Below are 17,734 nucleotides of genomic sequence, written 5' to 3'. Positions count from 1 at the left end.
GCCCCCTTCAGATGCTTTCAAGTCCTTTGTTTAAAACATGTTTGTTTTAAATTCAATCCTAGCTATAACCCTATAAAGTTTCAACAGAAGTGGATCATTGCCGCCGCCAACAATGTTTCCAATGTAGAACTCCGTGCTTCTGAGATATTAACAATCACTGAACGGAGCATTGATAACATATATAAACGACATGTTGAGACTTGCTCAATTCTTGAAAAGGTACGACACCCAGGTATGAATCAGCGTATAACGCCGAGGGAATTTTTGCAGCATTGACAGGAAAGTGTGTGTAAATTTTGATAGTGTTGCCAGGGCTGCTTCTCAAAATATTGTTTACATCGGGTGGGGTTTTCCCTGCCCGAAAGTCTACCCCGTAATCCTTTATTATTATGAATGAAAGGCATATTTGACATGATGTTCGAACAATAGAAGAGTGAAGCATAATACGTAATAACAATGGTGTAATATTTCACCATCATTGGTATGTCACGAGATGCTTAACTTTCGGTTCCGTCATTTTCTGTTATCCAGTGAAAATGCGTGTAGTCGCTACTAGCCTCTGTATTGCTGTATAGTCATATAGCGATATTTCTTACTATCAATGGAGTCGCAACTTCTCATATTGTGGATGGTAGTAACAGCTTTCGTACCAGCGCACTCAATACAGTGTACCGGTAAGTTGGATGTTTTAAAGCGGTAAGTATATTCGTGTAAGACACTCCGATTTGAGTACTCAGATTCGAGTTGAGTGTGCCTGAAATCAATGGCACCGCGTAGTCTTCATAACTGGAAAGTGCATGTACAAATTATTAATACGCCTTATCGCATAGATCACGGGGATACTGGACAATAGACATGCATTTGACTTTTCCTAATTAGAGAATTCCGATTAAAGTGTGCAATTGACCATTAGAGTCAACCACAATCCACAGAGTTGTTGAGAACTATCGATAGGTCCGGGGTCGCGTGCACTCCCTCCTACTAAATAGTTCGTTGTGAACCAGAACATGTGATTTGATATTGCTATTTCTCAATCCAATAAATTTCCGTAATCCGTATTTGTATACAATATAAACGGGGAAAAGGCAGGGCTGTAATGACTCGAGTCCGAATCGAGTTACGATTTTTGGTGACTCGACTTTGCTCGAGTCATTGTGCATAAGTCGAACCGAGTCATATGACTCGAGACTAGGACGGCCAAGTCAAACATTTCATACGTGGCGAGATAGCGTCGTGGTATAATCCACAGCTGCAACACCAATGGTTTTGCGGGTTCGAGTCCGACCGAGGTCGACTCCAGCATTCCTACTTAAGTGTTGAAGGTTTATCTAGGCTCCTCTTCGCCATCTCATCCGTGTAAGCCAGGCCTGGGCAAAGTGCGGCCCGCGAAGCCATTATGTGCGGCGCACGAAAAATTGCTTGGAATTCATAACATTAAACCTGCTTTTTCAATGTTGAGGCATGGACTAAAACCATAGGCTGTATCAACTAAAAAGGTAATTCGTTTACTTTGAAGCCTGTTAATTCATATGCCACGATTACGCTGCCTACGTACCTCGCATGCGTAATCCAGATTCAAAATAAAGGCAATGTGGCAAAGTATGAGTAACAATTATATTCACAAGAAATCACTATTCCAATATAGTTTAGGTCAAATCTTCTTTGTTGACATTATCACATTACACATTATACGGGTAGGCTACGTATTTCAGATTGTTACGTGAGGCATTTCCATATCCCTAATTCGAAAGACAAGTCAATCAGTGCTCGCGATTACTATATGACTCATCATATCTATCACCCATAAAGGATGAGCGGACATGTCAAAAAGAGAAAGCCGAAAGCTGAAATTCAAAGAAGGTTTAGAGAACTAAATATTTGTGTACTGGAGTTAGAGGTAACCCCGTCCTTTTAGTTTTTGCCGAGCACGAAACACTCGGTCAAGGGAGGGCGAATTCAAGGAAAACTGCAAACTTCGCTTAACATCAAGGCTGTATTCAGAAGTGGTCAAAGTAGTCAAGAAATATACTCAAGTAGAAGTAGAAGTAGTGACGAAAAAATCTACTCAAGTACGAGTAGAAGTACTTCTTCCATAAGCAACCTAAAACTACTTTAAGTAGAAGTAGAATTGACTGACTTTAAAAGTACTCAAGTAGGTAAGTAGTTATGAAAACGATCCTAATTCGTTCACATGAATTGTAAAAAGGTGCAAATTGAGCTACGCGATAGGTGACGAGATTGATTCATATTGATGCATACCAGCAGGTATCTAATTTTCGATAGCATAAATATTCGTCCACATCATGGGATGAAAATGATAGTATTGATATGGAAATACGATGCTAATCCTCTGTTTTCTCGAACAGCACGTTTTAGAAAATAGCATTGTATGGCGCCATTCCCCATATTATAAGGCCCGTAGTTTAGTCGAAGAGCAATAGGGAGAAGTTGTATAGGATGCTGTGTAAACACTTTGCGCGATTGGTAAACGTTAATAAAAAATTTGGTGGACCGTGAAAATGCCATATTGTGTAGCTTTATTTCCAGAAATTAAAGGCATTACTACACTTACTTTTATACTTCAACATGTATGTTATCCAGACAAAAGAAAGCCCAGAAAGTTTCAAAGGTGGTATGCTAAACCAGCTTTGAAACTAAAAAAAAGTCCGCCATGGACATGCTAGATAACGATATGAATGCTAGATTGCGAAACATCAGTTTCAAACATTATATACTGTGATGAATTATTTGATATGGACGAAGGGCGACAAGGTAGTGTGAACGGAACCACGCCAACCCTCTACCGGAAAGTATATTCACGGATACTTTCGTGAAATCATACTGGTCACTCCGTATCCATCACTGCGCGCGAGGCGCGACGAAAATTCTGGGCTTTACTCAACTTTTATGAAAATTAAATGTTGATACTCCGTGAAAATAGCCCCGAAATTCCTCAGGCTATCTTCCTGATTGGAAGATTGAACTACTTCTACTTGGCAAATTGAAAATAGCCAAGTCATAAAATACCATAAAATAGTAATTAAGTAGAGCACAAAATATTACAAAGTAGGAGTAGAAGTAGCGAAAATCAGATCTACTTGAATAAGTACCAGAAGTAGAGGAAAACTACTTGAGTACTTCGAAAAAGTAGAAGTACTTCGTTACTGACCACCTCTGGCTATATTTGAGCTGCACACTGTTCGGAATGCAGCAACCAAGACAAGATTTGTACTATCCCATATATATTTCAGAGCAGTGGTTCTCGATCTGAGGGGCGTGAACGCATCTGAAGGGTGGCGCGAAGCTGAAGATAAATGAAAAAAAATTCGCGCGACTTGACCCCAGCTTATAGTTTATTGCCCTGTTTATTGTCCGACTTTGATATTACAGAATTCTCTCATCAACAACCATAACCTTCCATGCCATCAAACTATCCGTCGGGATAGCTAGCATGCTGGTTGCTTTTTTTTAAATATATGTTGTGATATCATTAAATTAAATCATAAAGGGGGGCGTGTCTAAAAAAAAGTTTGACAACCATATGTTTTAGTGTCTTAATAGAAGAACGTGGATAGGGTTCTAAAGAGAGTTAAAAATATATCATGTTTAACATTGTTATTTCGAATCATGACGGCAAATTGATATTTTTTTAATTAACCGCCACTTTATCATTATACCCAACATCAACACATTCACTTAGCAGCATTTATTAACAATGTAATTTAGATATAAAATTATAATACGCTGGAGAATATAGCTAAAAATTTTCACTCGGCCCGCCAACGTATTTTCTATTTCTCATTTGGCCCACGGAGGAAAATAATTGCCCACCACTGGTGTAAGCGGTGTCTTAGAAAAGCCTAGAAGTGACCCGCGCTACAAGTCGGCATCTACGGGATAAAAAATGGAGAAGAATTACCCTGGTGTAAATGACCATAGCAATAGATAAACACCATGAATACCACAGACAACAACATCAGACATTTCATTTTAATTTCGAATAATACTAAAGTCACCACATTATTGGTATTTTGTCTATCAGTTCTGGTACTTGGAAAATATGGCCGGAAACTGTTATCAATGAGGAAAATTACGATATTAAGAATGGGAGCTATTCTATATCACTCGAGCAGAGTTGAAAAAGAGGGATCAACCGGATTGAACTCAAAACTGAACCGTGAACACAATGACTCGGACTCGCGTCACAAAACTATGACTCGTTCTCGACCCTCTACTCACTGACTTGGACACGGACTTGACGCGGTGGTGACTTGTGAATGACTCGACTTGACTCGAGTCAAAACTATAAAAGTGAGATTAACTTGTGACTCGGGACCTTGTGACTTGGTTACAACCCCGGAAAAAGGTAGTTAATTATAATCGCGCTGGCATCACAGTTTCATTGTTACGCAGAAACATATAATAACGTCACAAATTCGATCCAAAATCTTGAGCGTGACATTTGAGTTTCGTTACGATCCCCTCCCTAACCATGCATGCACTGTACTAATGAACGTATTACAGGCCTATCTGAATTGTCCGTTGAGTTTATTTCAAATCTATATCAACGTATATAAGCAAACAAGAATGTACGATTTGCTCGAAGCAGAGAACATACCATCCCACATGGTAAAATTTTACAGATTCACTCAACGTCTTCGCGGGAGGATGCTTGTACGCGACTTTCAGTCACGCCGCGACAAAACAAGAGGCGGTTGGATGTTGCGGCGGGTCCTTAACGATTTTGGCACCCGCAATCACTCAATTGATGGACTACGGAAGTAGAATCAATAACACCGGTCCACACCATACAACCTTCACAATGAGTACGTATAAATATTTTCGATTTTAACGGAATATTTAACTATAAAAGGAATACACGAGTCCGAAACGTTTTTTTTTTCACTTACTACGGGCCAGATATAGCTACAGCTAAAGGCTTCTCCAGTTTTGAATTGCTTATTGTGGCGCCAAAACGATCTTAATCTCACATTCATTTTGTACAGTGGTTCTTAAACTCGCCTCCAGCCCGCCCCCCCCCCAAGGGGCGCTGGCGATTTTGAAGGGGGCGGAAACGCTCAGGGGGCGATATGGGGCACTGGGATCAGGGGGGCGATAAGGGGGCGCTGAAGAAAAATGCCGTATATGATGTGGTAGTGGGACATATTCTTAATGAGTATTCCGAACAAATTAACATTCCACAAAACACGTCAAACCCCGAAATTGTTGGTCGCGCTGCGCGACGATGTTTGCTACATATGTTTACATAAATGTAGTGGGTTATTATAATTCATAAACAACGAATTGCGCGTACTTTAGATCACCAATTTCCCGTTATTTAAAACACTGCCGTCACACTTGCTAGGGTTATTTTCAACAAAATGTTTCGAATTAGGTATTATATCCCGCAGCGCACAGCGTGTGAAAATCGAAGAAGGAGGCACTGTATATCACTTTTGATTGAGAGTGAGAGCCCTTGTATATAAAATAAGTTTTGACGCTTTGTGCACGAAATGAATAACTAAATATACTTGTATTTGAGAGCTACAAAATTAAATCGACAGACTATTTCTTCATCGTATCAAAAAGGATGATACTATCTCGTGTTGTATAGTTCACAACCGCACATGAACGTTATATAATCTGAGTTGACTTGTTTGGAATACATTCATGTTAATATAAATAACTGGGCACAGTAGGCTACTAAATTCAACGTGAGCAGATATATGCATCCAATTCTCAGTTCTTCACTTACTTATAGTTACACAAAGCACTAAGACAAAATCCAATACCATTAATTTCTCCGTATTGCCAATCGACGATGTGAATTCAGGAGGGTTCGAACCACAGGGTGTTTGGCCGTACCCGATTGTTGATAGAACAGCCTTAATTTAACCCTGAATATGCCCCACACAATTATTATATGGTTTATTATAGTCGAATGGTCCTCGAGCGCGATGAAAGAGTGAAATATTTCCAATACCAAAGTCCCAAAAAGACCGACTGAACTTTGACCTCTTGCCAAGACCGAAACTGCTGCAACCCAAACCCCCAATCGGTTAGCTCGGAGGGTGCCCTAAATTATTTCGGTGAATGAACATAAATTAAACATCATGTTTTTACGACTCCACACGAAAGAATACGCATAATTATAGAAATAGGCATTTCGGCGTCGGCCATTACCATGCCACGATGCACGTAGACATATAAAGTTCCGGTGAATATGGGACTTCGAGAAATGTGTCAAAAAGATCGTCAGCGAGGAAACCTTAGCTGAAGACGATTGCCCTTATGTTGAGCGTGAACTTCGATGTATAGGCCTATATAAGTCTAATCGTCCATAGGTGCTTAAATCGCTCATGCAGCATTATCATGTCGTCGCAATCTGCACCCCACAGGACAAATAACAGTCCTTACAATATGTGGAGGGGGGTGCTGGAGCACGACAATTTTTGAAAGGGGGCGCTGGAGCAAAAAAGGTTAAGAACCACTGATTTAGTAAGTGGCGTAGAGTGTGCATAATACTCCTACCAGACATGCAGTATTGCAATAATTAGTATTTAATGACGCTTTGTGGTGTCTATTCAGCGAACTCGAAACTATATCTTCACAATGAAGAAATCAACACCACCACCTACTCGATCTACTGGATGAATAACACGCAGCCTACAGGAAACGTTTCTTGCATAGCAGCGCAGCATGACTCTGGGAGGCTTGTGTTGTCACCCGTGAGCTGCAGCGATAAACTGCCGTTCGTATGCTTGTCTGGTATGTCTTTAACACTTACATACTTCCATACACTGTAAACGTGAATTGTTTAATTCGTCGATTTCCGCCATCGCGCACGGTGTATATTAAGTAGACGTCACTTTCTGGTAAGAAATTATTTGCTTTCACGCCCATTCAAATGGGAGAAAACTAATTAAAACATCAAGTCTTATGGAAATATATCCCATGGGAGGAGGGGTTTCTGCTTTCGTGTACACTGTACTGTACACCCGAGAGGGCGTAAGTGGTTGCACACGTGAACATGTAAGTTTTCACCCATTGCAACAGGTGTGAAAAGCATAATCTGATAGCAGAAAGTGCTGGTGGCCTGAATTTTCACTCTATGCAATGACGTAAATTTGGTGAATACAACCAACACCTGTATACTATACTTTCGTCGCCACTTAATAGGGCTGTTAGAAGCACAATAATTTGCCGATATTGGGCGGAAATGAAGCATTAGAGATGACATAGTATTCAACGCTTAAAGTTTAGTCCCGAGAGTAAACTGGGTCAGAGGAAATACATTTATAATATTTATTATTCTGCAGCAGAGTTGGGTTCTGTATGATGGAACTTCTCCAAGGAATTATTCTAGGCCAAGTTTTTTTGCACCAAAATCGCAAGAATGTTGCACTTAATTTAAACAAAAGTTTCAGTAAAAAGTTGCATTTATAATTTTTGGGGTTATTAGGGTATGACACACTTGATAGGTTATTTTGTATAACCTAGTTCCTACAGACCTGTCAAATTGTTACTTTTCCATTTCACGGACGGTTGGGCGAAACTGCCAATAATTACATTTTTCCCGGTACGCAGAAAAACAAAATCAATAGCCTGAAAAAGATGACCGAGTGGAAATCTAATTTTCGGCAGTCTCGCCTGGGCTTTCGTGAAATGGGAAACTATCGATTTATCGATTAATTTACTTATTGTTCCGACACGGCGGTATTTGGCAGAGGTAGTTGAAATTCTCGCTTGCAAGTCATTGCATCAGAGATAACAGGTAGATGCAGCTAACCCATCATATAGCTCATTGTTATGCAAATCAAAGAGAATAGAACCAAACTAGAAATAGTTTATAGCATATTTTTTCAATACTCCTTTACACTTTTACATAATATGTGATAAAAGTTGCAGTAAAAATAGGCATGAAAAAGGTATAAAGTTGCCAAAAGTTGCACTATAAAATCACCCCAAACAGCTTAAAACGTCATAGTACATAGATTCTGAGTATCTAGGAAGCTATCGGAAGCTGTAAAAAAGTTGCAAAAGTTGCAACAATTTGCCCTAATTATTACTTATTAGGAACGATATATCCACCATCCCTATAACTATCCAGTTGTGCAGGAATCCGTTTTCACGTCAGATATAACACTGATGACTGGTTTTGATTTTTATTACCATCAGATCGAATTTCAACTCAGTTATATTACGCATAATTATATGGATAGACCAGATGACCGTTTATTATAAAAATTATTGTGTTTTAGCTGACGATGATTCGTGCAAAAGCTGTTTGGAAGAGGAACGGTGTATGCCCGAGTTTACAAAATATGCTTGCATAACCAACTGCAGAGCTTTACCTACACGTCCCACACCTACACCTACCGATACTTCGTTACCTCCGGAAGATTCAACTAATACAGGAGGTAAAACATGATATAACGTCAATAATTAGAAAGACTAGATGAGAGAATGTCTCTCGTATATACCGGAGAGCTTTACTACGATTTTTCAAGTATGGTCAATTTTATGGTTCTGGTCAAAATCACTTTCCCTTGATTAAAATCGATTTTAATCAATTAAATAATTCAAATCATGATTTTTTGATATTTGTTTACTCATAATAACAACACGAACAAAAGAAAATGGAATTAATGACGACCATGTCAATCAAGGGGATGAAGGATAACGCTTAAACGTTAATAATGTGGGGCTGTGAATCATCATCCAGATGACTGAAAACGTTCAACCTATGTGGAAATGGTAGCTGAAAACGTTTAACCTATGTGATAATGATGGGTCGACAGAATCATTACTGATCTGTTCTAGTAGCGAGGAAACATGTTGAGTCAAATCGGGACCATCCATGATAGTTGCATCTTCATCTTGATCGATGGAGTGGTTTCTGCCAGCAAACTGGATCAGAGATGAGGGAATCTTTCGAATTCGATAGAGACTCCGGATTGCGCTTCGTTTGCGGTATCCCACCAGTAGCAGCAGCATGTCGCAGACAACTAACTAGTATCCACAGCAAAACGCTAACATATTGATTGAATATCGCTATTTTCCCATCTCTCTGTCAAATAGCTGAACTATGCCGGTGCCGGCGGCGACATGCTATCTCCGGTTTATATAAAATGCACATGATTGTCCGATAATAAACCACATTCACGCATCTCGTCCGAAAATTAAAAAAAAATCAATAAAATCAAAATTGTAAAATTTAAAATAAAAAATCAAAGAAAATAAAACTGATTTAAACCATAACCCTAGTCAATTTTGATCAGTCGCTATATAGGTCGTTCACCTGCATTAGCCTCGACTTGAGCAGCTTGATGATTCTAGTTGTGTAATTATTCTTATTAGACCTAATGCTGTTAACCCAATTCTAATCTAATTTGCGAAATGTTTCTATGCTCCAATTTTAATTCTAATCTACTTCCTGGTTTTCCTGAAAACTGTATAGCACGAAACGCGCTAAGCTTGGTGAACAGACATTTGTCATTCTCATGCTCGTGTGGGTTAACTCTGATTCGATATGAACTGAACTTGATTTTTGTTGTATTTCTTCCTAATTTGGAATTTAATTCAATTTCCGAGTTTTTGCGAATTCACTAATTCTAATTCTAATCTGACTTGAAAAAGTTGAAAATTATCCAGTTCTCCGACTTTTGTGTAGCCCGTGTTCAAGGGTTCACGATGACACCATATAGCTATCATAGGCTGCCGGTAAGTAAGCCTACCCGATGTCCATATAGTCTTCTTGGGAATGCTCCTGGCCATTACAGAATTCACTCTCTTCGTGAAATTAAGTTACGATTTAGTTGTTTCGAACTAATTTGGACGTTCTGTGATTTTTAATGAGAATAGAGTTAAGTCAGAGGCGGGGTTTCCATTTGAGAAGACTTCGTCAGCCAATCTCAGCCAATGCAGTTTTTCGAATCACAAAGTTTTTTTATCCTTACATGGACCTACTGTAGTTACAAAAATCGAGTATCAATCGTGATGATTCGAATCGAGCTGTAAATTATCAACGGGTTATGGTTTAGATAATTTTTTCTCAACTTGATAGTTTCGAAACTGCGATCGGCAGACTTAATTATCTTGCACAAGTCTGCAAATATTCAAAACGACATTCCCGTGATGTTGTGTTCTACCGGCAGCATATGATCACAACGCATGATAAAATTGTCATATGGTCCTGCGAGGAAGTGTTTTAAGTAAGTATTTTATTTTCTTCGTGGCCACAAGAATGTAAATATTTGAGCCTTTAAATTATGATTACTGTAAGGACGTAATATGCGATACTCGAACACCCGAATCGAAGCTTAATACTGAAAATAATATTGCCATATTCGATCTGGCCAGCGTTATTCCTAAGCTGTGTAGGCGTCACTTAAATATATGCAATGAATTCAACCACATATATGTTACTTTCAGAAACTACTACAGGCCCGAACACTATCGATTGGGTCATTCCAGCTGCCGTAACAGTAGCACTCGTTGCCATTGTTCTCGTCGTTGTTGCCATGGTCATGTCTCGGAAGAGAAAGCAGATTCCCGATGTTCCGAAATTTCCCCTGTGACAGCGACATCAGCGACAGCAACAGCTAATCTCATGCGCGTAAGCTAGAGCGGATAACGACCAGCGTAGGGGGTTTTGGAGACGTGGAGACTTGCTGTGCACTATCATGTTCATGTTTATGCTGATTCGTTCTGCTGCCAGCGTAACCATAATGCAATATTTACGTGGTGGTGACTGGCGACAATTCCAATTTAGCGTGTGTTAACCATACACCCGCCATTTGCATGATCATGACCACAGTGAGGGTCGATGTCATAGGTTTGGCTTTTGATGCGATTCTTATTCTTATGATTGAGGGCATTCATACATTTGAATCGGCTAAACTTATGAATTAGTTTAACAGCAACTAGTTCCAGTAACGTTTGATAGTTACTATTACGTGCATATATACGACTAGTACTCGGTGTATTTTTTTTTTATTATTTTATTTTCACACATACAAAAGTGGTGTTTATCGCCTATTAAGGTCATGTACACCACGACAATGATATCAGTAATGTTCAGGTTCTTTGCTTTTTCGTATTCTTTCCGGATGACTTCCACACTCGCGCGCTCCCAACTTCAGTCTCTCCCTCTCTTTCATGCATCCGGACTTCTTCTTTACTGCCGACTTCTTACTTGCGCGGCTCAGCATCATACTGGGCTTTTCGAGACACTGCTATTGCAGTGAGGTTAGCGATGAGGAGCCCAGGTAAACCTCCGACATAGAACCACAGCCTGGGTTCGAACCACAGCCATTGGTGTCGTGACGCTGGCGCTTGACCAACTGCGCCACTCGCTTTCCCCCTCACCTTCCTGAAAACGCTCCGGAATTGATGTGTGGAATAAGGTGGTGCTTTTGCGGCTGAACAATATCAGTCATTTCATCACTTACGGGAAAGTTCCTTGACTTACACGCCTTACCAAATATCAATTGCATGATTTTGCCATTCGATGTTGCATTCTTAAAATAATGGGCAGGGTTGCATCAAAATCTAGTCATCCACTGTTGCCGTCCACCCATCAGACTATATTTTTGTTTTGTCATCAAAACTAGTCAACTTACTACGAAGGTATATATTTGAGTGTTTATCTGCTTATTATCTCCTTGGTTTTCTTCTTGACATAACGAATGAAAGATATTAAGGGTCATATCGCCGGTACGGATCCGTACCTTTGCACAGAGCGCTACACAATTATATTATTGTGTATGTTTTTTATATGCAATTTGTTATTGTTCCAGCTGATAACGCAATAAATTTTTTCTCTTTATTTAGGGATATCTGACTGATGTGCACAGACAGGGTGTGAAAATTTTCGATTCCAACATTTGGACGCGATCAGTTTCCATACACTTTAGTAGATCGGCGACCTCGCGTCACTGTCAACAATTTTAAGCCTATCTTCTTAAATTTCAAAATCCCTCTTCAGTATATTCAGTCTATCGATGCGTCTGCCGGTGCGATTAATCGCCGTGATGCTAGTCAGTGTTTCATACAGTTTTGCTTTCGAGGAACGACAGCAACAAACTTGAGCAATTGCTCTACCTACTCCACACGGAAGGAAGTAAATTAGCTCCATTGCATGGTTATCGCAACGTGTTACATGTAGCTGTTATTTTAAAAGGGGTATACAGATATGAGATATCCTTGCATAAATTGCTATCTGATAAATTAATCATATCGCCCGGTTTCCTAATACATCAACGCTGAACACATAATTTAGCTCGTACTTCAATTTGTAGGGGCCAAAGTATTAGCAAACAATTTTAACAGAGATGGAAACCTTTGCAAGATCCGGTGCAAAACAAAATGGAAATCAAGGAACAGTCGGGTAGCCAGGAGTATTATACGAACTTCTAACACGGCCCACTTTCATTCTAGGCTTTTGTAAGACACAGCTTACGCGGATCAGGTGGCTATTGTTTGCCAGCACTTTTATATGGGCGTCATCACAAGAATGCAAATTACTGTGATAGTCGATAGGTCGAACTATTGAACCAGCAAAATATCACGTCTCAAACAATGGAGAAGAATCCCAAATGAATTCGTATCATAATAATCCCGAACGAAACCTGTGTTTGTTCGTCGAGAACATTGTGTATTGTAGCATTCCGATTCTGTAGGCCAGTACTTATGTTTGTATTGGGCGTCAGTGCCGTGAGAAAAACTTTGCAGACATGATCAAGTATTTCGTCTTTGTGTCGGACAGAGAAATCTGAGGTGCAATGATATTTTAAATTCTTATATCCCTTTATTCCTATAGTTGCCGATGGCAGTGTAGCTTCTACGCAGCTAACTCAACACGTCTAGGAAGTGCGCTCGAAGGACGCTAAATTGCTTAATGCTTATAGATTCGCATAATCGTGATCGTGAATAGGGCGGGGCGCAACAAGTCTCGAAACAAGTGGATATAAAAGAGCCACAGTAGACCGAATACAAAACTGTGTTAATTAGTTACCAATGTATGGTCAATTGGTCGGTTGCCCGACATATGAGCATGCGACACAATGGAAAACGACAGTTCAGCATGGAACACATCAGCATGCGTCACTTCAGCATGTGACTGTATAACCCAAAAACTTACCCTAACCCGAAACATAGCCTAACCTAACCTAACCTAGCCTAACGTAACCTAAACCCTAACCCTAACCCAACCATAAACCTAACCTAACCTAACCCTAACCCGTAATTTAACCCACATGCTCATGTGTCGCATGCCAAATTGTCGCATGCCGAAGTGTCGCATGCTGTAATGTCGCATGCTCATATGTCCACGGACCCAATTGGTCATTGATCATGCGACCATGATTTACTCACAGGCCACCAGGTGGATCAGGTCCAACGCAAGCACATCAGAGCAGTGCTTTTCAACATTTTTGAGCTCCAGTCGCACTGTTTTTGTAAAATATATTTCATTCGCACAAACTAATCGAAAATTGTTATACATAAAGAAGATGAAGATAGGCCTACTTAACAAAATTTTGTTCAGATGTGCAACAAATTGACTATTATGTAGCTTAGGCTATCAAGTTCCTCATTAAAAAGGCAACATTTTCGCTCGTTTTGCTTTCAACTATTTCACTAAAACCCTTCTCGGCCAAACAATGTTGTTGGGAATTTGTACCAGAACGTCTACTAGTGCATGGATGGCCAGGTCTTATAATCTGTTCTGCACTCCTATCCTATCCTATCCTAAATATGGCGTATTTTTCACGAATGAAAAATGCTTGCTGGCAGAAATCGTTTTTGAGAGCTGACACAAAGGTCCCGCGAGGCTCCAGTTTGTCGAAAGGATGAAAAACCCACATGTTTGTGTTGAGGCTTTGCCTTATGTATTTGGAACCAGACATGGGGTGATTACTTCATGAATGTAATCGATTGCGATTACGATTACTTCGGAATCACACGATTACGATTACGATTACAGCAAAATCAGGAAATAGTCGATTACGATTACGATTACATTGGAAAAGTAATCACGATTACTCACGATTACATTTATTTTGCTTCTTAGAACTAATCTTAGAAGATATATTGGAATACATGATAGGGATTTCGATAAGGCCTATAATGATATACCAACTTTCTTTATAAGAGATGCGTCATGTGATTGTTGCGTCATAATGTAACCCATTTCTAAATTTTATAGGGGACGATTTATCGCACCCAACGATTTGCGTTCTTGCCAGGTCCGTAACTGCCGCACCCAAGACTCCCCAATAGGGTGGAGAGCGAGCTCTAAGCCTCTAAGTTAGGGGGGGCAACATACGGCCCGCGGGCCGGATCCAGCCCGCGAAGGGAATTTGTCCGGCCCGCGTAGAGTTTTCCGTCTTACATGATAATGTGGCCCGCGGTCCAAGTCTTCCGAGATTCCCCACTACTTGCTTACATACGTCAAATTTTAGTGACTGTATGTCATTATACACATGTATGCGCACTGCGCAGCGAGCGAGGGTGGCGCTTTCGCGTAAGTTCGTCGAAGCGAGAAGACTTATTGCATTATCGGCATTTACGATGTACTCAACCCTCATGTCATTTGCGGTAATCATGGTGTTTGTCGACTACAATGGTCATTTACACCAGGCCGATATTTCTTATTTCTGATTCCGCAACCGTCGACATGTAGCACGGCACACTTCTAGGCTTCTGTAAAACACCGCTTATACCAGGGTTCGCCAACTCAAAACGGGTCGGGGCCACTTTCAAATTTCGTAGAGGCCACGGGCCGCATGAATTCAATATCGAATCAAAACTCAACCCTCATGTCATTTGTGGTAATCATGGTATGTTTGTCGACTACAATGATCATTTACACCAGACCGATATTTCTTCTTTTGATTCCGCAACCGCCGACTTGTAGCACGGCACACTTCTAGGCTTCTGTAAAACACCGCTTATGCCAGGGGTCGCCAACTCAAAACATGTCGGGGGCCACTTTCAAATTTCGAAGAGGCCGCTCGCCGCATGAATTCAATATCGAAATAAAATAGGCCACACAGTTGAACAACCACGCTATCTCGTCACCTACTAAACCCTATACTTAAGTGTTGGAGGTTTACCTAGACTTCTCCACGCCATATTATTCGCGTAAGCGGTGTTTTACAAAAAGCCTAGAAGTGGGCCGTGCTATAAGTCGGCAATTACGGAATAAAAACGACGAATATCGGCCTGTTATAAATAACCATATAGTTGTCGACAAACACCATGAATACCACAAAAACCAAACCAAAAACCCTAATGAATTGATATCTTGGTAAATTTGGGGTACCGGGCTTATCGAACGCCTTGAAATCCTAATTAAGGATTGTACCGTGTGTTGATTGATCAGAGAGAAGCAGACACGATGGTGCCTATATTACAATGATGTTCTCAAATCCCCATTGTCTTCGTCATTATTGGTGAGAAATGGCTTTGAAGTTACATTGCTGTCGTTTAAATACATTCATTAAATACGATTTATTCCTTGTAGGTGTGGATAAATGGGCGAATAATGTATCGATTCAGCAATACGGCCCGCCAAGTTTGTAATTTCCCATATCCGGCCCTCCGACTGGAGAAGTTGCCCGCCCCTGCTCTAAGGGGAATCAAAAGTATTTCGTAAACCAACATAAATTATGGATTATTTTCGAGAGATTTAATTAACTTGAATTTTTTCTTCGAGCTTCGAGATTTACATGTCTCTAGATAGCTTAATTTTGAAATTCATACCTCTCCCCCTCAAGAAAAAAATGCACAATATATGGGAATAGGCATTTGGATGCCGGTCATCACCGCGCCACGACACGCCAAAAGAATGCAGTTTCAGCCAATATGCGACCCCACGGAGTGTGTTATCAAAGAAAGACCTTGCCCGAAACTTGGGGTATTTGTCCATTGTCAATAGCCACGTTGGGTGGGCGGAACTAATAGTCCCGTCCTTCCAATCTGAGCCCACAATGCAAATGCCACCCGGGGGCACCCACAAAGATAGGCATGGCAATTTGTGTGTGCGTCTCACGAAAGTTTTTCTTTCAGTCTGCTACGATTGGGTGACTGCAACATCTTTTAATTATATAACAGACCGGAGGTCACGAATTAACAACATCCAATAAAGTAAATATAACAACATATTCTACCAGATGTTATAATTATGAATTCCGTCCCCCGGCTCTTCAGGTAAATCTGGCCATCGGGGATTGTGATAGGATTAAAAATGAATAGTAATAAAATGCAATTACCAATATTATGGACGAAATTCAGTATTGAACTTGAAAATTGACCATCCTATATTTGGGCGCAAGACCAACGTTTGGAGTGGGGGAAGAATTGCTGTTTTGGTTCTGATTCTAGCTGAAACCCACGCAAACATGGTGTGTAAGCGGATGGCTATGGCGGTAGGTCCAAATGTTGAGTGAAGAATTGTGATATATCGATTGGTGCCCGTTTCAAGTAGATTCATATAAGAATAAGTTAAAGTGAACATAAAATTCTACCCTCAACTCAATACTGATAGGGGGAGATGTGGTACCGATGGATCACTGGGACCGAAAATACTTGAAAAATATTCTTCGATAATTCCATGATTACACTCCGTGAACTTGTCTACAATTGCATGCTGGCAAACTCTTTCCTCACATACAAAATCATTCGATGTGCGTGAGCTATGGGGTCTCTGACAGATGTTTTTTTTTGTTTTGGGGGGGGGGATGGAAACTAAATTTAGATCGACGTATACATTTTTCTTTGTTACCTGCAACACGAACAAACCAGCAATCATTTTTAATGTGAAGTGTAGGGCTTGTATCATGCTATATATTGACATACAATATTTTATTCAATACCTTCCTTGAGTGGAAATTTTTTCGATTCATGTATAAAATTCGCAGGGTGGGGACCAATGATACAATAGCCAAATAAAGTAAAATAATCAAGCATACTAATCATGCAACAACTGATACATGAATACGTACAGAAACTCTTTATGTAATAATTGCATGTGTTGTTTCATCGCTATTACGAGGTATTTGGAAGTCACAATGTCGATTTACGTGTAATATGTATATGTACCCTCAAATTTATAAGTTCGAGCCGAAATCGATACGTGATTTTATGGCAACATTTGCGTTATTATTAATTCTATTTTTGACCATTGCGACCAAACATTCTTCTTGGACTTGCTGTAGCTTAGATAATAATAAACAGCAAGAAAAGTTGTCACATCTGAGTTTTTAAGAGAGTATGTCTCATAGGTCCCCGGGTCGTGTGCCATTGGACCCACCGGGCGGGGACCGATGATACGTTCGAGCAAAAAATTTTGAACGTTCATAAATTTTTTTTGAAAAGACGGATATTCATGTATATATGCGCGATAGTTAAAGCTTGTATCAAAGTATTGAGCCAGCAAAAGATCTGCTGTTATCGGCTGAAAATATTGGGGCCAGAGATCAGTTTCCAATTTTTGATCCATCGGTACCACATCTCCCCCTGCCGCCTGCCGTTACGAGAAACGGTAAAGAACGGCTCGGTTATGATATATATCAGCAGCTGTTGATTTTTAATTCTTCGTTGTGTAAAACGTAAAGTTTTATTTGACGAGTACAAAATTTCAAATCTTTGTCCGGTGTACGTACGTACTACATAGGCCTACTGCTCGCCAAGCAGCAACAGTCAAACTGCGTTTAACTAAGCATAACCA

At 40.2% G+C, this 17,734-nt stretch overlaps 1 protein-coding gene across 1 annotated transcript; it reads left to right on the top strand.

The window, feature by feature from the left end:
* Positions 1 to 505: 505 nt before the first annotated feature.
* Positions 506 to 11,830, top strand: LOC145437317 (uncharacterized). The gene is made up of 5 exons (XM_080314518.1): positions 506 to 674; positions 4,644 to 4,826; positions 6,589 to 6,768; positions 8,262 to 8,420; positions 10,435 to 11,830. Exons 1-5 carry the CDS (start codon positions 602 to 604, stop codon positions 10,578 to 10,580), a joined length of 741 nt encoding a protein of 246 aa, XP_080170644.1. The 5' UTR covers positions 506 to 601; the 3' UTR covers positions 10,581 to 11,830.
* The last annotated feature ends 5,904 nt before the right edge of the window (positions 11,831 to 17,734 follow it).

This window comes from Botryllus schlosseri, chromosome 4, assembly GCF_051294905.1.
Source record: "Botryllus schlosseri isolate E-star chromosome 4, Bs_hap1, whole genome shotgun sequence".
Classification (NCBI taxonomy): domain Eukaryota; kingdom Metazoa; phylum Chordata; class Ascidiacea; order Stolidobranchia; family Styelidae; genus Botryllus; species Botryllus schlosseri.
Note: the sequence above shows the minus strand (reverse complement) of the source record. Positions and strands in the feature narration are given on the sequence as shown.

Excerpts from the sequence above, each read along its gene's own strand:
- LOC145437317 (XM_080314518.1), top strand. The coding sequence starts at position 602 with ATGGAGTCGCAACTTCTCATATTGTGGATGGTAGTAACAGCTTTCGTA. Across the intron at positions 4,827-6,588 it reads CCATACAACCTTCACAATGA|CGAACTCGAAACTATATCTT; the intron begins GTACGTATAAAT and ends GTGTCTATTCAG. Across the intron at positions 6,769-8,261 it reads GCCGTTCGTATGCTTGTCTG|CTGACGATGATTCGTGCAAA; the intron begins GTATGTCTTTAA and ends ATTGTGTTTTAG.